The sequence below is a fragment of the Phyllobates terribilis genome, unplaced genomic scaffold (genome assembly GCF_046119375.1).
Source record: "Phyllobates terribilis strain yellow unplaced genomic scaffold, ASM4611937v1 Scaffold_8__6_contigs__length_399053987, whole genome shotgun sequence".
NCBI lineage: Eukaryota > Metazoa > Chordata > Amphibia > Anura > Dendrobatidae > Phyllobates > Phyllobates terribilis.
The window spans coordinates 335,324,134-335,349,201 of NW_027362768.1; the positions used below are offsets into that span (position 1 = coordinate 335,324,134).

The 25,068-nt window shown below is 39.7% G+C and overlaps 1 protein-coding gene across 16 annotated transcripts in view; it reads right to left on the reverse strand.

Annotated features, from left to right (window-relative positions):
- The window catches only part of CADPS (calcium dependent secretion activator), a 646,882-nt gene that overhangs the window by 71,872 nt on the left and 549,942 nt on the right, over nt 1-25,068 (reverse strand). For all 16 annotated transcript variants that reach the window (XM_073644657.1, XM_073644651.1, XM_073644660.1 and 13 more), the window contains one exon: nt 12,132-12,279. In XM_073644657.1, coding sequence (XP_073500758.1) covers nt 12,132-12,279 — 148 coding nt within the window. The remainder of the gene's footprint in view (nt 1-12,131; nt 12,280-25,068) is intronic.

The following is a 25,068-nucleotide window of genomic DNA, read 5'->3' on the forward strand; positions in this document are numbered from 1 at the left end:
AGAATGGGGTTCTTTTTTCACAGAAATTTATGTACATACATAAAAAGAGACAGAAGGACAGTTAAAAAAACGCTGAAAAAATGCACCAAAAATGCATCAAAAAATCACCAAAACTGCAAGAAAAATACTGGACAAAAATGCCCTTGAATATCAGGTTTTGCAATGCAAAAAAAACCATGATGTGTGAACATCATGACCTAACTGGTCCTTTTTTCTTGATTATTACATTTTTAACAGGCTGATATGCAGATATTGACAAAATCAAGCCAATATATATTCTGTAGCTCTTCAATAAGATCTATTTGTATTTTCTAGGGTTGGAAGGAGGGTGGGGGGGGCAGATACTTGGAAAAAAAATGAAAAAAAAAAATTCTATATGGAGTGTAAACAGGTGACCAACGCAATCCATTAATTAACTAGTGCTGCATAATTCTCACTTTCTGTGAAAAGTTTATTTTTATTTTAGCTTTTGCGAGCAACCTGTCATGGCTAACTATGGTGTAAGAAAAATTGTCAATAATATATTCAAGAAAAACACAATAATTAGGAAATTCAGATTTGAAATAATTATAATGACATAAACAACAGGTGGTATTGCAGTGTGTTTCTAACTGGCTGTTTGGAAGCCATATGAACTAAGGAGAAAAAGATATTTCCCGAGATTGGGACGTGCAAACCGGTGAAGATCAGACCCGCGGTGCACGGTACATAGGAAATTCTGGAGCTACAGGCGGCTTCCTTCCGATGATCTGCATCTAGCTACCATGTGAAGTGCAGCCGGGGTTAGCAGTGTGCTCGCTTGTTAACATACAGTTGATAAATTATGGGTTTTAGCAAAATGATAATGACTAGACATGTGCAAAATAATACAGCGTGAAATGTATTGACAGGCATATCATGTAGATGATTTTCAATTAAATCCTTTCTCCGGGAATTTATGTGAAAAAAAAAAAAATACCGCAACAGACATCTATTATTTGTGGCTTCAAAGGCAGAATAAATTGGCTACAACTACAATACAGAAAATGAAAACATTTCTTGATCTTTGCTTATTTATGTAATTAATGTACTTATGGACCTCTCCATTATTAGCCGAAAAAAAAAAAAATCTATACGTAGCTACTGACGCGCGCTAAACAGGATGGCAAAAAAAAGTAGGAAAAAAAAAACATGAATATTCTTAAAAAATATAGATTTGTTATTGGTGGGAAATAAACAATATCTTTATAATTAATAGTTGTAAGCTACAGCCAATATAAAAATAAAATATATAATGGATATATTTGTACAAAATGAAAATCTATAAAAAATATAAAAATGTGGTAAAAAATGTATTTATAAAAAAAAAAATGAAACAAAAATAGAATACATTTTCATTATTTTAAATCTGCCTATGTAAAATGTACAATAGGAATCATAATCTTACAGAATAATAATAATAATTGTTTAACTGCTAACTTGGAAAAAAAAGACAGTGATCACTTCTGAGCAAAAATAAAAAGGTTTCATTATAATAATCCTGGGGCACAAGAATCATAAAAATAACATTTAAACTTGAAATTTTTATTTTTAAAATATTAGTTGACTTGGTATATTTTGAAAAGATGATTTAAAAAATTAAAATAGAGGATATATCTGCCTAGGATGTTTCCTGATCAAAACTCAGAATTATAGAAGTAGTTGAAAAAACAATCAGTAACGATAGAATATAGATAATAGATAGATAACAGATAGATAGAGGGTAGATGATAGATAGATAGATAGATAGATAGATAGATGATAGATAGATAGATAGATGATAGATAGATAATAGATAAATAGACAATAGATAATAATAAGATAGATGATAGATAGATAGATATATAGATAATAGATAGATACATAGATAGATAGATAATAGATAGATAGATAAATAATAGATAGATAGATAATAGATGATAGATAGATAATATGTAAATAATATATAAATAGATAGAGATAGATAGATAATATATAGATTGATAGATAAATAGAGATAGATAGATAGATAGATAATATATAGATTGATAGATAAATAGAGATAGATAGATAATAGACAGATAGATAGATGATAGATAGATAGATAAATAGAGATAGATAGATAGATAGATAGATAGATAGATAGATAGATAATATATAGATTGATAGATAAATAGAGATAGATAGATAGATAATAGACAGATAGATAGATAGATAGATAGATGATAGATAGATAGATAATAGATAGATAATAGATAGATAGATAGATAAATAGATATGCAAATTAATGTTTGTGAAAACTGTATTTCTATATGGTCCAGTTCCTGCTTTGCCGAAAGAGCCGGTGATACATTTCTTAATGGTTGATGAATGATTGATGTGTTAGTGCATAACTAAACCGAGTTATTCATTACATAAGTCAGCTTGTTAAGTGATCCTTTAATTAGAGCTCACAAAATATACCGAGCAGGTACAGGAGTCGCTGAATCACTTAGTCTCACGCTCATAATTATAAATATCCAGTGTCATAGCTAAATCCCGGCCCTCTCCGTTGTACTCCATTGTTGTCGTAGTCTACGGTCACATTTTCTTATTGTTTTTTTCAGCTGCAGTAAATACCTGCAATAATAGTTAAAGGGTTATTTTTACAAAAATATCAAGTTATTGCCAACCTTATAGGGAATAACTTGCTGATTGCTGGGGGTGCGACTGCTGGGACCCCAAGTGATCCCGAGAAGAAGGCTTTGGAACTGATGGAAATATTCGAGCATTGTGCTCAGCAGTCCCATGGACAATGAATGTAGTGGAGATCAGCAAGCGCAACTCCAATCTATTCAGTATGGGTCTACAAAGCCATGTTCTCGGGGGTCTAGATTCTTTAGATTCCCTGCAATCAGCAAGATATTCCCTATCCCATGGATGGGAGATAACTTGATTTTTTGGGAATAACCTTTAATATCTGCTCATTTTTTAGGACATGTCTTGTATTTTTTTATCAAATGTTGGGCTGTTGTGGTTTTTCATCACAGAATTAAATAGGAAAAACCACATAATTAAGAAAAGCAGTTTTTCATTAAAGTTATTCCATTTCCTATATGGCTGATTATCTGGCTTTTGTCCATCATGTATTGTTACATGCTGAGGATTATTACATGTTATTTCTCTACTCTGGCTCATAGGTGGCGCTACTGAGCTGGGAACCCCTATCTACACTATCCATATTCTTTAATAGGAAATGTGAGCCGGGGCTATATGAGACACCTCCCATAAAGGGGTGTTATAATTTTTTAAAGTGATGCATGTCAGTAATCAGCGAGCGTCTGACCTCTAGGACCCCCAGATCTCCTGACAATGAAGTGGCAATTCCATCGCTGGTTTAGTACTGCACCCTCTTCTCATTTTTCCCTGCTCAGCTCTGCTCTTGTATAGCCGCCTGTACAGGGAACCGGCTGTACTTGTTTGTCAGCAGCTCCCTGGCTGTTCAATAGGGCAGAGTGAGGCGCGGCTGCGCAGGTTGATGATTCCATTGCGCAGGCGCAAAACTTCGAGAACTGTGTGGATGACCTAGGAGACGTCATCCACTTCTATACAAATAGAAGAGGCAGCATTTTAAGGGACTGGGGTGGAGCTAATCAGAATATGGATTCACCCATTGGATTGGACCACACAATTTGAATGGGGGAAATGAATAAAGCACTGTTTTCTGAGGTATGCAGAAGGTCCTCTGAAGGTATGCAGGGGTTGTAGGAACCCTATTTACATTATTTTGAAGGTGATGGACAGGGTTTATAAGGCAAGAAATTGACTCAGGTTCCTTTAAGTGGATAGTGCAGGAAAAAACTGTGAAGGGAAGAGAAAGAGAAACTAGCGCCACACCTCGTTTTACTCAGAAATGGTGGGGTTACTGGAAATAATTCTATGCAATGGGAATGCCGCTTTATTAACAAACATTGCAAAACTGTGGGTCTTTTGCAGAGTTGAGGAAAAAGATTAGCAGGACCCTGGTCCACTTACCATCTTGGTAGACCAAGGCCATTGGACCAGAGACCAGCAAACCACCTCCTACTTGCCGGCATCCCCAGCATTTCCCCTGATTAGTAGACCTAGTGAAACATCATCATTGTACACACCACTGGGCCTATTAATCTGAAGAGTCCCTGGGCTTGCTGGCATGTAAGAGGCGGTTTACAGGTCTCTAATCTGGCATCGTTGGACTATCGGTATGGCGGCTGGATCCCGGTCCTGTAACATTCTTGCTTATCTCTACTCTCTTGTCCAAAAGTCTGCCCTTAGGGTGGAAGGTGTCCTTCTATTGATATCCCTTTATGGCGTACAACGAGGTTTCCAAATAATGCACTCATACACTGTGCAAATAAACATTCCGAGAGCTGCTTATGATTCTTCATCTAGAATCTGATTGGCTGTTTTGGGCAACACCACATGCAACTATCCGGATGTGGCGGTGTTGATGGTTTAATCAGAATGCAGACTGCCATAAATGGTATTCTATCAACAATGTATAGTCATGAAATTAACTAACTTATTACATAAAAAAAGATATGATACATATCTACAAGGAGTTGCATATATGTATAAAAAGTTGCTTTCTTTTCACTCTTCCATATGGAACCATACGTCTTACGAATTTTCACTCACTTTCCAACAGTGCTACAAGTTTGCTGTGAAGATTAAAAAAACTTTGAGGCGCTCATATGTAATGAGATGCAAATCGTATTCCAAATAATGCAAAACAAGTTTTCCGTCTTGTGGTTGATATCAAACAATCTGTTTTCATCAGCTCAGTTACGTTAATGGAAGTTATTTCGTCAGTATGTTTTCTCAGGCATTGTAATAGGTACGGAAATAACAAATGTTTAAGAATCTGATAAGTGGGAGAGACTTAAAATATGGGTTTAATTAGACATTCAAATCAGATTATAATTTATGCTAAGTGATCAAGCACAAGGACAAGTAGAAAAACTTCACCAGGTAGCCATCATTTCTGATTATTGTGCATGTAGAAAAGGTGATTTTTTTCACAATATTGATGCATATGTATGCTCTTTTACATACACTATATGGACACAAGTATTGGGATGCATGTCTTAATAATTGAGTTCCAGTTTTTCATTCAGCCCGATTTGCCCAGGTGTAGAATATTTGGCCCCATTGCCCCTGGCGTATAACCTCTGGCCCCTCGCCCCCAGTGTATAACATCTGCCCCCCGCACCATTGGTCTATAACATCAGTCCCAATTGCTTCCAGTGTATAACCTCCGGCCCCCCACATGCCATCTTCCTTTACTGACATGTGACGGGACAGCCGGTGGTGCAGAGCTCACTGATACCAGCGCACTTCTGTAATAGGAGCCACTGGGGTAAAAAGTCCGTTCATGACATTTCTCCCTCCTAAATTTTCCCCCATCACCTGTGAGTGATATTACCATGAAGTGGAAGGAACCGCAGCAACTCAGCCACGAAGTAGAGATTCCATAACGTTACAGAGCAGGGGGCTGAGTGCTGAGGAGCAGAGGGCAGAAAAGTTCCCATCGCTCTGCTGACTCCATAACTGTAGAGTCCAGATCTCCTCTGGTAATAGCATCAGCACAAACACTGCGCCCCCGCCAGGAGCTTCATGGCCGAGCAGCGGCATGGAGCCATACATCACCAAGCACAATGCTGAGCGTCGGATGGAGTGGTGTAAAGCCACCAACACTGGTCTCTGGAGGAGACGTGTTCTGTGCAGTGACGGATCACACTTCTCTCTCCGGCATCTGATAGAAGATTCTGGGCTAGGTGAATACCAGGAGAACGTTACCCGCCTGACTGCATTGTGCCCGCTGAACAGTTTGGTGGAAGTCACTTTGTACATGTTGTCCGATCTGCGGACAGCATGGTATAGAGAAGGAGAAATTGAGCAGAATAATATGTAGGATTGTTGTGTTAGATTCAGTATATCTTGTATTTTATTCACTGAAATCCCTTCAGTCTATACACTGTGTGCAGAATTATTAGGCACGTTATATTTTAGAGGATTATTTTTATTATTGATCAACAACTATGTTCTCAATCAACCCAAAAGACTCCTAAATATCCAAGCTTAATATTTTTGGAAGTTGGAGTGTTTTTTTTTTTAGATTTGGCTATCTTAGGAGGATATCTGTTTGTGCAGGTAACTATTACTGTGTAGAATTATTAGGCAACCTAATAAAAACCAAATATAATCCCATCTCACTTGTTTATTTTCACCAGGTAAACCAATATCAGTGCACAAAATTTAGAAATAAACATTTCTGACATGCAAAAACAAAAACCAAAAGAATTAGTGATCAATATAGCCACCTTTCTTTATGATGACACTCAGCAGCCTTCCATCCATAGATTCTGTCAGTTGCTTGATCTGTTTTCGATCAACATTGCGTACAGCAGCCACCACAGCCTCCCAGACACTGCTCCGAGAGGTGTACTGTTTTCCCTCCCTGTAGATCTCACATTTTATGATGGACCACAGGTTCTCTATGGGGTTCAGATCAGGTGAACAAGGGGACCATGTCATTATTTTTTCTTCTTTTAGACCTTTACTGGCCAGCCACGCTGTGGAGTAGTTGGATGCAAGTGATGGAGCATTGTCCTGCATGAAAATCATGTTTTTCTTGAACGATACCGTCTTCTTCCTGTACCACTGCTTGAAGAAGTTGTCTTCCAGAAACTGGCAGTAGGTCTGGGAGTTGAGTTTCACTCCATCCTCAACCCGAAAAGGTCCCACAAGTTCATCTTTGATGATACCAGCCCATACCAGTACCCCACCTCCACCTTGCTGGCGTCTGAGTCAGAGTGGAGTTCTCTGACCTTTACTGATCCAGCCTCTGGCCCATCCATCTGGCCCTTCAAGAGTCACTCTCATTTCATCAGTTCATAAAACCTTTGAAAAATCAGTCTTAAGATATTTCTTGGCCCATTCTTGATGTCTTATCTTATGTTTCTTGTTCAAAGTGGTGTTTTTTCAGCCTTCCTTACCTTGGCCATGTCCCTGAGTATCGCACACCTTGTGCTTTTTGATACTCCAGTAACATTGCAGCTCTGAAATATGGCAAAACTGGTGGCGAATGGCATCTTGGCAGCTTCACGCTTGATTTTCCTCAATTCATGGGCAGTTATTTTGCGCCTTTTTTGGCCAACATGCTTCTTGCGACCCTGTTGACTGTTTGCCATGAAACGCTTGATTGCTCGGTGATCACGCTTCAAAAGTTTGGAAATTTCAAGACTGCTGCATCCCTCTGCAAGACATCTCACAATTTTTGACTTTTCAGAGCCTGTCAAATCTCTCTTCTGCCCCATTTTGCCAAAGGAAAGGAAGTTGCCTAATAATTAAGCACACCTTATATAGGGTGTTGATGTCATTAGTCAACACCCCTCCTCATTACAGAGATTCACATCACCAGATTTACTTAATTGGTAGTTGGCTCTCAAGCCTATGCAGCTTGGAGTAGGACAACATGTATAAAAAGTATCATGTGATCAAAATACTCATTTGCCTAATAATTCTGCACACAGTGTATGCATTCGAGTCCAGTGGCGCGGCCCTCCTAATGACTGACAACTATCTCTGCATGCACAGTCATATAGGGAAGACTATGGGCAATAGTAATTTCCACACTATCTGAATCCCTTGATTTTTACATTTATTTTGTCCAAGAATGACATTCCACACATACCCTACTCATAGTTTACTATACTTCACTTTGCGGTGTAATAACTTTTTTGGATAGGAGGGTAGAAAAATAAACTGCTTTCAAAAAGACTTTCCTTTTTTTGCCTATTCTTGGTGTGCTATTACTTTATACAATACTAATTTTCTGATACAGAGAAGACTGTCAATCACTGACTAGGATCTGCTTTATAATGCTGCCTGGCCACCGTATTAAAAGAGTGGCTACTGGGAAAAAAATAACTTTATTCTTCCCAGGAGCTGCTGGCTTTCAGTCATGCCAGGAGCTCCTACAGACATTGCTTACAACATTGTGGACGGCAGCTGTAAGCACATCCCCAGCATTTTGATTGACAGCTCACTTTGCCCAGATGTCCTGCAGAGCGAGCTGTCAATCAAAGTGCCAGGCTGCTGCTGACTGTGTACTGAGCGGTGACTGTAGCCACCCTGTGCAAGCCTCTATGACTGTAAGCAGGCGGCTTCTGGGAAGAAAAAAGTTAATTTTCTCCTGATAGCCGCACTTTAAGTAAGTTGGCAAGGCAGCATTGTGATGCTACTTACCTGCAGATTGATCCAATATCTGCAAGTGTATAGTGTTTGGAGACATGATTGGTTCACTATAAATAATCATAAAGGGTATTACTCTCATCAATGGCTTTAGTTTCCGATCTGCCTTTCGAGACTTACTTTCGACAAATAGCAATGGATCAGAACGTCAGACTAATTTAAAAACCAGCAACTTTCAAAGTTGCTTCATACCATAGTTTAGTGTGAGACAGTAACTTATGCACTGATAATTTCCATGTGTTTCATGTGTCTATCAACTCAGCTTTTCTTTAAAAATACCATACCACAGCAACTGTCACTTTCCATAGCACTTATGCTACATTACCTCAGAACAGCTTCACACAACACATTCGTTAGCCTGATTCCCTGTTAATTTGAGTGACACTTTTCGGCAGTGTGTATATTCCATGTATCTTGCTGAGACATCCTGGAAACACTGGCTGCAAGGTAATTTACCAGGTGGACGTTCTAGGTTACGGAGCATTAGAGCCAATTCAAGTTCTACAAGGGTCATTGGATATAAATTCTCTTTGATGGCTTTTGTTCCCCTAAAAGGGTTGGTAGCCAAACAATTTTTGTTTTAAAAAGGTTTCTTTTGGCTTAAAAAACCCTAAAAAAAAATCAATATCTTCTGCTCCCCTTCCAATGTTCCATGAGTTCCAAGCTGGTCTCTTCTTTTTGGCTCCTCTTGAGAAGCAAGAAATGGTGCTCAGCCAGTCACTGGAAGAGGCAGGTCACAACTGTGGCTACTGATTGGCTGAGAGTGCATTTCCCGTTTGTTGAGGTTGGACCAGGAAGAAGAGACCAGTGGGGACATCGGGAACCTCAGAACAGGAGTGTTGGGTAGAGGTGAATATTGTTTTTTTTTATGTCATTCCAAGATATTTAAAACAAAAAATTTGAATGGCCAGACAAAACCTTTAAAGCCTTCGTTTAGCTTTTAAATGCACACGATTGGAATAAGTAAAGGGGTTTCAAGTCACCTAAAAGTTTTTAAAACAGCTCAGAATTCTATAAAATTCTAAAAGAAATAATACATTACACATCAGCAGGGGCGCAGTTGGAGATTTTTACCGAGCCCCCCCCCCATTGGTCTCTGTTCTTCCGGTCCAGAGAGTGGTCACATGTCAACACGTCATTGCTGGTGATCAAAGGTAGACCAAGGAGCAGCAGGAAATGGCAAGGTCGGTTATACTAATTATGTTATTTTATAGCATTATGGCACTTAGGTGGCTTTTAGAGAAGAGCAAATCGATTCATAATTAATGAAATTCATTAAGAATGTCCCAGAAAATTAAACATTTTGATGGTCCGGAAATTGGTTAAATTAAAAAAGACTTGATATATTATTCACCTTTTATTCAGTTCTTACACAGTGACCGCTGCTTCTGCTGCAGCTCCCTCTTCTTCTGTCATTTCATTCTGGAACTGAAGCCAATCTGAGGCCTGTGATGGGCCCCATCACGGTCACTTGGAATTGTAGGCCAACACACACCATGACGAGCGGTACCTCAACACATCATCTTGTAACACAATAAGAGGCTTTAAATTGGCTTCAGCACAAGAATAATGAGTCAAGCCTCAGTTGTACAGAAGATCAAGGAGCTATGGTGGAAGTAGAGGAGGCGGCGTAAGGTGTGGAAAGGTGAGTATACAGATGTTTTTTTAACCCCTTTCCTCTCTTCATTGCAATTGAAGCAGTTTTTAATTCCAGTAATATGTTCCTCTAGGCATATAAATGGAATTAATAACCCAATCACTTGATTTTTAGTTATGTTGCCACTTCATGGGTTTTGCTTTCAATGCATTCTTGTAATGGTCCATCATGACTCATTTCTCATAGACATTTTCCAATTCGTAACACCAAAAATGTAAGATAAGTTTGGGGCCATTGTCAGTGAGAAGATCTGGATCATCCCAAATTTTATTTTTCAAATAGTCATTTATTCATTTTTTATTTCCAAGGGGTTAATATATGTATTAAAATAGTAATCTGTAAGTTTTCTTTCTTGTTTCTAAGCTTTTCTGTTCTCTTATATCACCTTGCTTGGAAAAAATGATCAATACGTCTTCCTACAACATAATACCGCAAAAGAATCTATTCATCTCAAGTGAGACAAGTGGGATTCTGTGGCAAATAAAGAACAAAGATTGATTGTTTGGTAAGAATATACTTCTTTTAATGATACCTTCAATTTTAACTCCTTTACCTCCTAAAAATCCCACTGGCACCTGTTACAATACAATCTTTCCCCAGACTGGAGGAAGGAATTAGAAAGTTGAGAATGCCGTATTGTTTGCATTGAACATAATTACAGCCTTTCGAAAAGTGTAGAATTTCTATACAACTGGATCACACAACCGTAAACATTAACAATTTACTGTACGATAGCATCAGTGTACAGAAATAATTCTTTCTTCAAAAGTCATAGGTATGACATGTCCAGGAGCCAACTAAATGGCAGACCGCTTGGTAATCTAGAAAACGTATTGTCTGTAGGGGTCTTGGGGATGTAAAGGACAGACGTTAAATGCGACGCATACAACAGAACAACAAATGACATGGATAACAACGAGATGTATTGTTTAGTAATTACATGTCAACGAAACGAGATATAGGAGAGGAATCTACTGTTTTTCAGTGCTTCAAATTGACCGAGACTCTTATGTCTAAGCCATAGGTTGACTAACGACACTTTCCTCGATTGCAAATATACATCACATATTAATGTTATACCTACTTGGCCCTAGTGATGAAGACCCCCAAATCTCATCCAGCTGACAACTATTCCTTCAAAAAAACCCATAGACATGTGCGTTTTGCTCCCTCATTTGTTCTTAATAGAGAAAGGAAGTAAGCCACTGGAAGATATCTCCTTTAAAGGGGTTGTCCACTACTAGGACAACCACTTCTTGAACTAGATGTCTGGCCCAGATAAAAGAAAAAATTCTATACTCACCTACTATGCTGGCGCCATTTCAGTGATGTCAGCTCTCGCGGTCCCGTTGCTGCCGTGTGGTTGTTGTGACACGTGACGCTGGCGCCCCATCAGTGCTGGCATCACTGTCTCTGCCATTGGACAAATCGAACATGAAGAGGAAATCTGGGCTGTGGATGATCTCTAACCTACTCTTCGGGTTCAATTCGAATGGAGGTGGGGACAGTGACGCCAGTGTTGATTGGGTACCGGCATCACGTGTCACTGCAACAGCAAGGGATCCCCGGGGAGAACGAGTGCCAACACCGTTGGAGCGACGCCGGCACAGGAGGAGAGTATAAGTTTTTTTCAGGGCAAAGCGAGGGGTATGACAAGGAGTTGGCCAAGTAGTGGGCAACTTCTTTGAAGACAAGATTGGTCATTGAAATCCAAAAGCCCAATCTTTTTTTCCCCTGACACTTGTTGTACAAGGAATTATGGAGCACCTGCCCTCAGAGTCAACTGGTCAGTGAAGGTACAGGGTGTTGGACGCAACCAGTGCCAGTTTACTGAAGATCGTCAAGAGATGAATCTGCTCTAGCGCTGCTCCCCCGGCGAGGACGGCACCGATGTGAACTTTTAAAAAGGGGGCAGATACAGACATTGAAGACAGGCGGAGGCACCAGGGCAGTGCTGGAGATCCTACCCATAGTCCCTCCCTTATGGACCGAAAGGTTATTATACCAAATGTAGCACCGCCCCTATGCACCAAACTTCAAATGCAGATTAAAGACCAACCACCCTATGGATTTCTTCAATAAAGGCATCTATTGAATCTGTATAACAGCACCATTATGGCAATGTCTTTAACAAGCAACGTCATGATGACAGGTTCTCTTTAAGTTCTAAGTAGAAAATCACATTACATGGTTCTATTGTTACCTCTTGTCCCATTTCCATACTGCAGAGTTTTGTTGACTGTGCTTTTGCATCCACCATGACATTGAACATAGTACAGATTGACTGAGGCACCCGGAAATCTGTTGATCTGCTGGTTTTCTGCAACTTCACTTCAAATGCAATTCTAGTTCTGTTGAAAAATAAGGAATGTTTGTATCAGAAATGATCATTATCAAAATTAAAAAAATAAAATATTATTCATATGGACATCACACTGGAAAAAAAGTAATGTATTTTAATTTAATTCCCATTATTTATATAGCGCCAGAATATTCTGTAGCGCTGCACACATATCGAACCTAACAGACATCAGTAATTCTTTTTCAGTATCTATTCATGATCAACTCAATAAGCCTCATGTATTAGGACGGTCTGAGCAAACAACTGGAATTGATTTAGGTAAAGGCTGATGTCTGCAGTAAGTGATCTACAAACCGTCCATTACCTATTGTGAATGATGTTATCTACTGTATATAGAGGTGATATCTGTCATTGTACACGAGGAGGAGGAGGTGAGCTGTGACATCACCTATTGTGAATGATGGATCCTGTGTTATCTACTGTATATAGAGGTATTATCAGTCATTGTACAGGAGGAGGAGGTGAGCTGTGACATCACCTATTGTGAATGGTGGATACTGTGTTATTTTAAAAAAAATACATTTAACACAAAAACCTGATTTAAACAATAGATTATTTTCTGCAGATACATTCTCTTTAAAGTGGAACAGTTCCACTCCTTACATGACTGTTTTGGTAAATATTTGTATTCCTCATTTTTTGCAACTTTTGGAGCATCTTTTCTTATAACCCTTCTGTTATGACTAGTGTTGAACGATACCTTCCGATATTGGGAAATATCGGATCGGATTGGATCGGACCGATACCCAAAAAATATCGGATATCGCCGATTCCGATACCGGAAACCAATGCAAGTCAAAGGGACACAAATATCGGAATGAAAATAAACCCTTTCTTTCCTTGTAGGTTAATTCTACATGAAGGAAAACAACTAAGAATAATGTAGCATGTATTACATGAAGAGCCGGCAATTCAGCAGCGGCATACACCGGTACCCGACAATTTACAACAGAAAGAATAGAGCATCACACATAGATTAGATAGATAGAAACATGTTAGTCACATATATAATAAGTACAGTGACAGTGTTGCTTACTGTACTTGTCATTTAGTGTTTAAGGATTTATTAAAAAAAATAATAGTGTTTTCATGCACCGTCTCTTTAAAAAAGCCGGGCGGCAATTCAGCATCTGTACCCGACAATTTAGAATAGAAAGAATAGAGCATCACACATAGATTAGATACATAGAAACATGTCAGTCACATATATAAGAAGTACAGTGATAGTGTTGATTACTGTACTTGTCATTTAGTGTTAAAATAATGGATTTATTAAAAAAAAAATTGGCGTGGGGTTCCCCGTAATTTTAGTCTCTAGCGGAGGTTAAGCAGACGGCTGGGGCAGATGTTTGAAGCCTGGGAAGGGGGTAATACCCACGGAGCTTCCCAGGCTACTAATATCAGCCCCCAGCTGAATACCTAGCCTTTACTAGCTATCAAAATGGGGGACCCCCAAAAAAATGACGTGGGGTCCCCCCTATTTTAATAGCTAGCAAAGGCTAGGCAGACAGCTGGGGGCTGAAATTAATAACCCAGGAAGGGTGCCATGAATATTGGCCCCCTCCCCGGCAAGAAACACCAGCTATCAGCCGCCCCTGAAATGGCGCATCCATAGCGCCCTTTATTACCCAGTGAGCCACCGCACCAGGGCCCTGGATGAGTTGGGTACAGCGCCAGAAGATGGCGCTTCTATGAACGCGCCATTTTCTGGGGTGGCTGCGGACTGCAATTTGCAGCGGGGGGTGGGGGGGGGCCCAGATAGCTTGGGCCTCCCTCCACTGAGGATTCCAGCCTCTACCTGCCTAGATGTACCTGGCTGGACACAAAAATAGGGCGAAGCCCCACGTATTTTTTTTAAAATTATTTCATGAAATTCATGAAATAATTTAAAAAAGAGGGCTTCCCTATATTGTTGTGTCCGGCCAGGTACAAATAGGCAGCTGGTGGTTGGGGGCAGCCCGTTCCTGCCTGCTGTACCTGGCTGGACACAAAAATAGGGCGAAGCCCCACGGCAATTTTTTTTTAATTATTTCATGAAATTCATGAAATAATTAAAAAAAGGGCTTCCCTGTATTTTTGTTTCCAGCCAGGTACAAATAGGCATCTGGTGGTTGGGGGCAGCCCGTTCCTGCCTGCTGTACCTGGCTGGACACAAAAATATGGCGAAGGCCACGTCTAATTTTTGGTGAAAAATTCAATAATTTTTAAAAAAAAAAAATACATTTAGGGACTGCATCTTTATCAACCCCTCCACGTGAGGGGTTAATAAAGATGCAGTCCCTAAATTATTATTTTTTTTATTATTTTTTAATCAATTTTTCCCAAAAATTTTGACGTGGGCTTCGCCATATTTTTGTATGCCAGCCAGGTACAGCATCCAGGAATGGGCTGCCCCCAACCACCAGCTGCCTATTTGTACCTGGCCGGACACAACAATATAGGGAAGCCCTTTTTTTTTAAATTATTTCATGAATTTCATGAAATAATTTAAAAAAAAATACGTGGGGCTTCGCCCTATTTTTGTGTCCAGCCAGGTACAGCTAGGCTGCTGGGAGCTGGAATCCGCAGCGCAGGGAGGCCCAAACTTTCTGCCCCCCCCGCTGCAAATTGCAGTCCGCAGCCACCCCAGAAAATGGCGTGTTCATAGAAGCGCCATCTTCTGGCGCTGTACTCAACTCATCCAGGACTCTGGTGCGGTGGCTCACTGGGTAATAAAGGGGTTAGGGCCAGCTTGGCATTATCAGCTGGCCCTAAGCCCGAAATTCATGGGGTCACGCCAATATTAGACATGACCGCCATGAATTTCTAGTAAAGTATTTAAAAAAAACACAACACACAGAATAAAGTCCTTTAATTGAAATAAACACACAATTTTTTAATGTTCTAAATTAAACCATACTTACCATCACGCCCATTCCAGCTGAAGCCAATGTCTTCTGCAATAAAAGTAAAATAATAAAGCAACCTCATCCTTACCTTTCCATGGTTCCCAGGATGGCTCCAGCTCTGCTACATTGACAAGACAGGCTGGATCGCAGCCGAAAGCTGCCATCCAGCTTGCCATGCCGCAGACACTGAGAAGCACAGGCATGCTTGCGCTCCTCAGTGTCTGGCTGTGCCGGCATCCAGATGAGCCGAGGTCATGTCCAATGAACTCAGCTCACCTCATACACGAGGGGGTGATTTAAACTTTTATATATTTTTTATTTTTTTTATATTTTTAAAAACTTTTTTTTTTCACTTACTGCATGCTTCAATAGTGTCCATAGGAGACTAGAAGCAGCAGTTGTCTGATCGGCTCTGCTACATACAGGGGACCAGCAGATCCCCTGCATGCAGCAGAAATGGTCCTGTGCTATGAGCGCCGACCACTAGGTGGCGCTCATAGCGACCAGATCATGACAACCACAGGCGTCTGCTGCAGACCCTGGGTTGTCATGCCCACCCATCGGTGACCCACAATCACGTGACGGGGTCGCCGATGGGCGGGGCTTATGACGCGCAACCCGGAAGCGCGCGTTAAATGCCGCTGTCGGAGATTGACAGCGGCATTTAACATGCGGGCACATGTCAGCTGTAAGAATCAGCTGACATGTGCTCGGTTCAGTGAGGGCTCAGCGCAGCAGCCCTCACTGAACGGGGGTTACGCAAATGTGCGTACTAATACGGCATGGGCTGTAAAGGGGTTAACACTAAATGACAAGTACAGTAATCAACACTATCACTGTACTTCTTATATATGTGACTGACATGTTTCTATCTATCTAATCTATGTGTGATGCTCTATTCTTTCTGTTCTAAATTGTCGGGTACCGATGCTGAATTGCCGGCCGGCTTTTTTAAAGAGACGGTGCATGAAAACACTATTATTTTTTTAAATAAATCCTTTAACACTAAATGACAAGTACAGTAAGCTGAGCGCTGCCATCCAGCTTGTCATCCTTCAGAGACACTGCAGAGCGCAGGCATTATGGGAACTTCCGATTCCGGTATTCGATATTTTAAAAGTATCGGAACTCAGTATCGGAACTCCGATACCGCGAATATCAGTCGATTCCTGATATTTCAGTATCGGAATGCTCAACACTAGTTATGACATTTCTTTTTTTTTCCTATTGGAATATTATCAACAATTTGACAACTAGGTTTTACCTTTCTCCTGTCAAAGGTGGGGTGGGGTACTGCACAGTCCAGCCCTCTTAGCACTTATTGGACAGTATCAGATTGATTCAATTAATATATCTAATAATCAAATTATTCCTAAATTTGTGGTAGGAATAACAGAGGGACAAAACTACTGTATGTAGAATTATAAGAAAAAATGCTCCGGAATTGTCATATTATGGGGAAGGCAATAATTTACTAAAACAGACATATCAGGAAAGGCGATGGATCTGTTTTAGGTCACCTTACATTTGTGGGATGGACATATCTATAAGTCTATCTATCTATCTATTTATCTATCTATTTATTATCTATCTATCTATTATCTATCATCTATTATCTATCTATCATCTATCTATCTATTATCTATCTATCAATCATTTATCTATTATCTGTCATCTATCTATCTATCTATTATCTATCTATCATTTATCTATTGTCTATCTATCATCTATCTATCTATCTGTCTATTATCTATCTATCATCTATCTATCTATTATATATCTATCATTTATCTATCATTTATCTATCAGTTATCTATTATGTATCTATCTATCTATCTATCATCTATATATCTATTATCTATCTATCTATTATCTATTCATCTATCATCTATCTATTATCTATCTATCTATTATCTATTCATCTATCATCTATCTATCTATCTATCTATCATCTATCTATTATCTATCTATATCTATCTATATATTATCTATCTTTCATCTATTATCTATCTATCTATCTATCTATCTATCTATATCTATCTATCTATCTATCTATCTATTATCTATCTATCTATCTATCTATCCATATATCTACCATCTATCTATCTATATATATATATAATTTTTAGATGTATTATATCACATATGCATCAACAGAAATAAAAAGCGCCTTGTAAAACTAAAAAATTAATGAAAAATGAAAGTAACTGTGTATTTTTGGCAAGCACAACTGCAAATAGCTTGATGTGCGGAGTGCTTTTAATCTATTTATTGCAATGCTTCTCTTCTATTGATTTTGAGCTATTTTTAAACTACAAACATAAATGGAAATGCAATCTACGTCTGAAATATGCGGAACGTGGGCAGCTTCATTTCAATCAATAACCTCCCAATAAACAGGGAAGCAGTCAGGTAAGCAGCTTTCCCAGACTGCAGACAGCGCCTGATCTCAGTGTGCGCACGCAGTCTGCTGACAGAGGTGCTACCTTAAAAAGTGCTTTGCTAATTCTGGGCACATACAACCCTGTGAGCAGCTGGTGGTTTGTGCTTCCTGTGGTGCTCTAATTGCCTCAATGAAGGCTCCATCTGCTCCCTATGACTTCAAAGAAAACTAAGGGTGCAAATGGAATCGATCAAGTGCAAACTGGGCTTTAAGCTTTGGCATGTGGAGAGGGTAGGTGTGCCTGACACTAATGCCACTGTGGGGATTCCCTCTGTGATTAGAAAGTGGCAACAGAACAAGCCCAAGATCTGGTTTCCAAGCCATCGGGTTGAGCATTGTGCTGGGAAACTTGTGTGTTACACCACAGATCAGTGTAGGCTAATACCGCTTGGATTATGGTGCACCCTGAGATATCTGAAATTTCTTCGGTTCTGGAATTACACAATTTTAGCAAATTATCAGATATTATGGGCAGCACGGTGGTGGCTCAGTAGTTAACACTGCTGCTTTGCAGCGCTGGGGTCCTGGGTTCATATCCCACCAAGAACAACATCTGCAAGGAGTTTGTATGTTCTCCCCGAGTTTACGTGGGTTCTCCGGTTTCATCCCACACTCCGAAGACAAACTGATAGGGAATCTAAATTGTGAGCCCCAATGGGGACAGTGCCAATAATGTCTGTAAAGTCTGTAAAGTAATGACACAGGTCATTATGTGCATCGCTCCCCTTCACAACCACCTGAGGTCAATCTGAGAATTGTGTTTGGCCATAGATTGGCCTCAGCACCGGAATGGACAGCTTGGAATAATCGGAAGCTGTTGTGGCAGGGTCGTACAGACCTGTCCCGGGTCTTTGCTCCCTTCACCTCAGTCGGCTCCCCTCTGTTGTGCTCCATATTGGGCTTTGCAGGTTTCCCAGCATGTGACATCATTTCCCTAGGCCTTTTAAGGCGCAATAGGTAGGGCACCACGGTGGTTCAGTGGTTAGCACTGCAGCCTTGCAGTGCTGATGTCCTGGGTTCAAATCCTACCAACATCTGCAAGGAGTTTGTATGTTCTCCCCGAGTTTGCGTGGGTTTCCTCCGGGTTCTCCAGTTTCATCCCACACTCCAAAGACATACTGATAGGGAATGTAGATTGTGAGCCCCAATGGGGACAGTGCCGATAATGTCTGTAAAGTGTTGTGGAATTTCTATATAAGTGAGTAAAATAAAATATTATGCATTACTTGCTCTTGCTTCCAGCCAATGCCAGTGCCCTCCATAGTTTGCGAATACCAATGGCAGGGAGAACTTTATTCCATCAATTATCTAATTAATCTATGGTTCTATCGGATAAAAAGACTATTTAACAGAATTATGATTGGGGGGGCTGGCAACATGTAATTTTTACATACTGTATAAAGTATATGACATATATAACCAGCACATATATGTTTTTATATTTTAAAATTGGTCTCCATATTGACACGAATGCTAGAGAAGATGGGTGTCTGGAGAGAGCTGTCTCTTCAAAGATGGTAGTAATGCTGCATAAGGCATAATGAAAACCATCAATTGATGGTCTTTTATTGATCTGACAGATGGGGTCAACAAAGTTCTAAAATCCTTTTTCCAATGATCAATTGTGGCAGTGGCAGAGCTCACAATTAGTCGGTATTCTCTATTCTTTTGGGTTCAGACATTTGGAAACCAAGGGGGCATAAGGAGAAATAAAACACCCTTCTATATGTATCTGCACTACATGAGTCATTAATGGCAGAGTTATGACCACAGGGGCTCTTGAACTTGTTAAAGGTGGTCATTTATTGGGAGATAGCTCTCGAAATTCTGTAGGTACTCAAGGACAACTTCCCATTCTGAGGTACTTTTCCAGAACCAAGCCAATTTATTAGCCTTTGCTATCAACTCAAGTCATTGAAATTGCTCAATGGCTCGCCATACACAACTGGGTTGTGTAAAGGTGACCATACACATTACACTTACATCTGCCAAATGCACCAATTTTGTGTATGGCTGACATTCATTCTTCCAATGTTGAGGAACAAGCATTAGGGAAGTCGAATTTCAACATGCTTGATCCTTTTGTTCTACTTGTAGTGGCCGCCGCAGGGTAATGCACATCCCCCTCCTATTGCTTTGAATAGGAGGCAAATGTGCAGTAACAAGCCCCGGCCACTACAAGTAGACGACCAAGCTCCGCAAGTAAGTACTTCTGGCCGAGGGCCAGCGCCAATAACAGCTGATCGGAGTGGGTGCCAGATGTCAGTCCTTGGCCGATCAGACATTGATGCCCTATTCTAAGTAATGTAGTATAAAACTAGTGGAAAACCTCTTTAAGTTATTGGCCGAAACTCCTGAAATGATTTGTTTGGCCGACTTTTATCCAATGTGAATAGCCAACCTTAGTAATAACACAACCACAAAAAGTGAAATATTTCTGACTAAGTAGAATGTCTTTCTATCTGTAGCCTATTCTCCCCTATTAAATCACATATGAATGTTGATACAGTGATTTAGCTTATTTGTCCATTTCTTCTTTGCGAAGTTTCCCAAAAATAAAAGCTTAAAAACAATGATAACATTTAAGAATATTTCGCCATTGACAGACTCATTATAATTAGTGATGAGCGAGTATGTTCGGTTAACCCTTTCGGCGAGTATGCTTGGGCGAGTACCGAGTATCATCAGCGAGCTCGGTGATATGTTTGAATCACTCCCGTGTGCATGATTTGCGACTGTTTGACAGCTTTAATACATGTGAGGAATGCTTGTTTCTTAAGCATTCCTCACATGTATTAAAGCTGTCAAACAGTCGCAAATCATGCACACGGGAGTGATTCAAACATATCACATAGTACGCTGAAGATACTCGGTACTCGCCCGAGCATACTCGCCGAAAGGGTTAACCGAACATACTCGCTCATCACTAATTATAACCTGTCATCTTTTTACCACATAATTATAAAAGTGGCGGGATGGCTTTCACATTATTTTGATCAAAATTATGTTAACTAAATACCCTTTATTATTTATTATTATTTTTGCACTGTGCTATTTATACATCTACTTTCAGTTATTTGGGTATTTTTCTTGTTCTTGGTTTCTCTCTGTTTAATGGCCTTGTGTGAACATGCATTTACATTTTGCATGCACATCAACTTACGTTTCAGTTCAGACCTTCAGTTTTTTTTTTAGATAATTATAAAATAGTAACTTGAATAATTAGATTCGTGAGCCCTAATATAAAATTTCTCTCCACTTTCCACCATTTGAATGAATTTTACATTAGCCTGACATTATAACTTCAGTGGACATTTTTTTTTTACTTTTTTACTTTTTTTTCTTTTTACCTGGTGCTCATATTTAATGTATGATCTCTAATCAATCGGCTGTGACTCCATTATTACAAGAACACAATACCCTGCAATAAAGTGTCCCCAAATTTCTGTATTTGAAAATAATCACTTTGCCTTCTCTTGGTACTTCTAAGGCTATTAATTACTGTAAGAAGATCACACAGACCATCTGTGTACAGAGGTGTTAATTTCCCAATTGTTTATTGTTCAGTCACAAATGTTTCATAATTTTTGGATTTTCTGAACTTGTAGATGAAATCTACAATGTATGAAAATGAAGTTTTCCTTAAATGTAAGACCAATTTCAATTGCCTTTAAAAAGCGTTCAATTATAGATTAGAATAAGGACTCGCTCATACGACCGTAAAAATCTGACAATTGTTTTTTTATGGATAGCACTCGGTACATGGTATTCTCTGGGGCTGTGTACGTGTCTGATTTTTTTCTCGTACCGAGTTGGTTTGCGGAAAAAAGTTGCAGCATGACCAATTGGCCTCCGAAAATCGGATGAAACTCGCTCATTCAACTCTATGGGTTCGTGGAAAAATTCGGATTGCCCTTAGATGACATTTGAGTGCTGTCCGATTTTCACTGTTTCACATTACAGAGAAGGTGGAGAAACTCTTTTTTTCCCTCCACCTCTAAGAAAATTGGATCCCCCCACCGTGATCACACTCTGATCAGAGTATGATTAGCTATTCGGATCGAATTCCTTAGATGAGAGGAAAATGGTAGCGTGACCCTAGTCTAAAACAAAAAAGGCAGTAATCAATTGAATAATAAATTCAGAGATACATGGGCTCTGTTCACTCTACCATCATGTAGAGTTGAACCAAAAGATTTACAGGACTCTGGACCAGTGGCTATGTCGGTAGTCCATCGCTGCCAGACCAGAGCTCTGCGAACCTCCTACTACCAGCCAGCATCCCTGGCACGACTTCTGATTAGTAGACCTAGTGTGTCATCGTTGTGTTGCAACATACGCATGATGTCCCGTCACCAGTCCTACTAATCAGAAGAAATGCCGGGGATGCTGGCAGGTAGTGGGAGGTTTGTAGGACTCTAGTCTGGTGGCCATGGACTACCGACATAACCACCAAACCAAGGTCATATAAATCTTTCTGCTCAACTTCTACTTTTCCTTTTTGCTTTGATCGGTGGTACTAAGACTCAAACTAGTCAAAGAAATGATAAGTTAGAAGTTCTTCGATAAATACTGTGTCGTTTCATTACCGATTGTCTATGCTCAGAGTGCATGAACTCACAAAGTATAGTCTCTCCAACTAGAAACGAGCAGAAAGAATGTGGCACTGTACATCCACCTCTACGAGGTCTCAGCACCGAGGATCAAAACGTCTGACAAAAAAGAAAAGTTTTTTTTATAAAAAATGATAAGGCACCCTTTAACCCGCCAGCCATAGGCGTTGATGACTTTTGTAATTGAACAGGCCACAAATTAAAGTGGTTGTCCTGGTTGTACTGATGCATAGGTCATCAATATAAGATCATTGGGGGCCCAAAACCCGACACCCTCACTAATTATCTGATAGCAGCTCCCAAGATGGGTGGATGCACACAGTCTACAGAGATGTACATTGGCCCCCCACTTATGGATAGGTCACCAATAAAATAGAACTGGATGACCACTTTAAGGTGTGGGAGGGACGACTCTGATGGTTTGGCCACACAGAGCTTGTACCACTGATTCTATACAGAGGCAGCTAAAAGGGATGACACATTTTCCTGATCTATGTATTGGGTAGCATTATTTGGGAAATGTATTACTGTATTATTTGGGTACTATACGGTATACGATAAGTAGGGGTGGCTAAGGTGCAAAAACTGCAGAGGGCATCGCCCAACTTAAGGCCAGCCCATTGCATTGCTTCTAATAGGCTGAGTTTACAAGTTTATATAGAATGAGAAACTACTGGAAATATTATTATGGACCATAAGTCTGCCATATATGACTAGAATAAATATTATAAACCCCAAAAATAAAAAATAGATTAAAAAAAAAATCTTAAATTTTCTGATAGTTTTGCAATTGTCCTGTTTAAATTTCTCATCTATTTTTAAGAATCTTTTAACTCATATCCCCCCGACAAAAATAACAATTACAGCTTGAGTCTCCTCTGCCGGATAACTGCCCGACATGATTAAATTCAATTAGATTCCAAGCGGTTAGATTGCCGTCTTCTTCTTAGATGCCAATAATGATCATGTATGTCTTCAGATATTCTTAACAAATCAGATTCATAATATGCCTGAAGAAACAAATGGAAATTTGCAACAGCGGGGAAAAAAAAAAAAGCCTGTAGTGTCTGCATACTTTTACATATTTAAGAATAAATTAGATAATTGCATCTTATGAAGAGCTACGATTACATGGCGAGCCCTCTGCTTTATTCTCATCTGTCCAAATAAATGATTGTAACAATAGCGGTAAATAAAAGAAGATTTATTGGTGCCTATCAACGACAAAAAATAGTAAACGTGTTAAATATGATTGTAGAATTCTAATATTTATTTATTATCTGCATGGAAAAGAAAGAAAAAAACAAAACGCCTTTTAGCCATTAAAGGGACCAATCACTTCGGCAGCCACTTAGTGATAAATGATGGATTAAATTTTTCGGCTTTGGGCCATTCGAAATATGGGGACACTAATTACTAAATGTTATCTGTAAATAAAACATACAATGCTGTAGGGGTCGGATACCAAAATAAGTATCCATTTATCGAAAGAGGTCAAATAAACAGGAGCACCAGCGTGAAATAATCCTTTTATTGCTGGCCTTTTCAGGATTTCCTGTTCATTAGACATAGAATTTATTGTCAATTTTTGTAAAGAATTACTATTTTGGATGAAAAATTGATGGGTCCATCTATGGAATGAAATATTGTTTCGTAAAATAATATGAGACAAAGATGAACGGATCAGGCAAAATCCTAATTCATCTGTTTGTACAGATTTTCCTGGAATATTGAATTATTGAATGCCCCTCTGGGGTTTTCCAAAGTAAAATGTAAAAAATAAATTCTAAGGCTGTGTGCCCACTATGCATTTTTTAAGCGTTTCCGCAGCGGCAATTCTGCTGCAGAAACGCTTAAAAAACGCTTGGCAGAAGGTCTGCCATGTTCCACAATGATAATCTGCATGTGCTGTGCACATGCTGCGGAAATTTCCGCTGCAGATTATCATTTTGGAAAAATCCGCAGCACTACCAATTATTTTGCGGAATCGCGACATTTTCGCCGCCATTGACTTGCATTAGAATGCATGCAATCCGCATCACTGCATCTGTACATGCGGAATCCATGCGTTTCAATGTGCGGATGGTACCTGGGTTTGGAGAAGAGGAGACTCTCCTCCGGACCCGGATACCATAGTACCTGTAAAAAAAGAACAGTAAAATAAAAAATATCTATCTATATACAGTGCCTACAAGGAGTATTCAACCCCCTGCAGATTTAGCTGGTTGACACATGCGGAATTAACTTGGCATTGTGACATTTGTACTGTAGATCAGCCTGGAAGTGGGAAATGCACTGCAGCAAATTTTTTTATTTTTTTTATTTTTATTTTTTTAAAAACGTTAAAAGTTAATTCAGAGTGTCATTTATTATTCAACCCCTCAAACCACAAGAATTCTGTTTGGTCCCCCAAAAGTATTAAGAAGTAGTTCAGGCACCAAGAATAATGAGCTTCACATGTGTGGATTAAAGATCTCTTTTGCCAGCCTTTTCTGACTATTTAAGACCCTCCCCAAACTTGTGAACAGCACTCAGACATGGTCAACATGGGAAAGACAAAGGAGCATTCCAAGGCCATCAGAGACAAGATCGTGGAGGGTCACAAGGCTGGCAATGGGTACAAAACCCTTTCCAAGGAGTTGGGCCTACCTGTCTCCACTGTTGGGAGCATCATCCGTAAGTGGAAGGCTTATGGAACTACTGTTAGCCTTCCACGGCCAGGACAGCCTTTGAAAGTGTCCTCCCGTGCCGAGGCCAGGCTTGTCCGAAGAGTCAAGGCTAACCCAAAGACAACAAGGAAGGAGCTCCGGGAAGATCTCATGGCAGTGGGGACA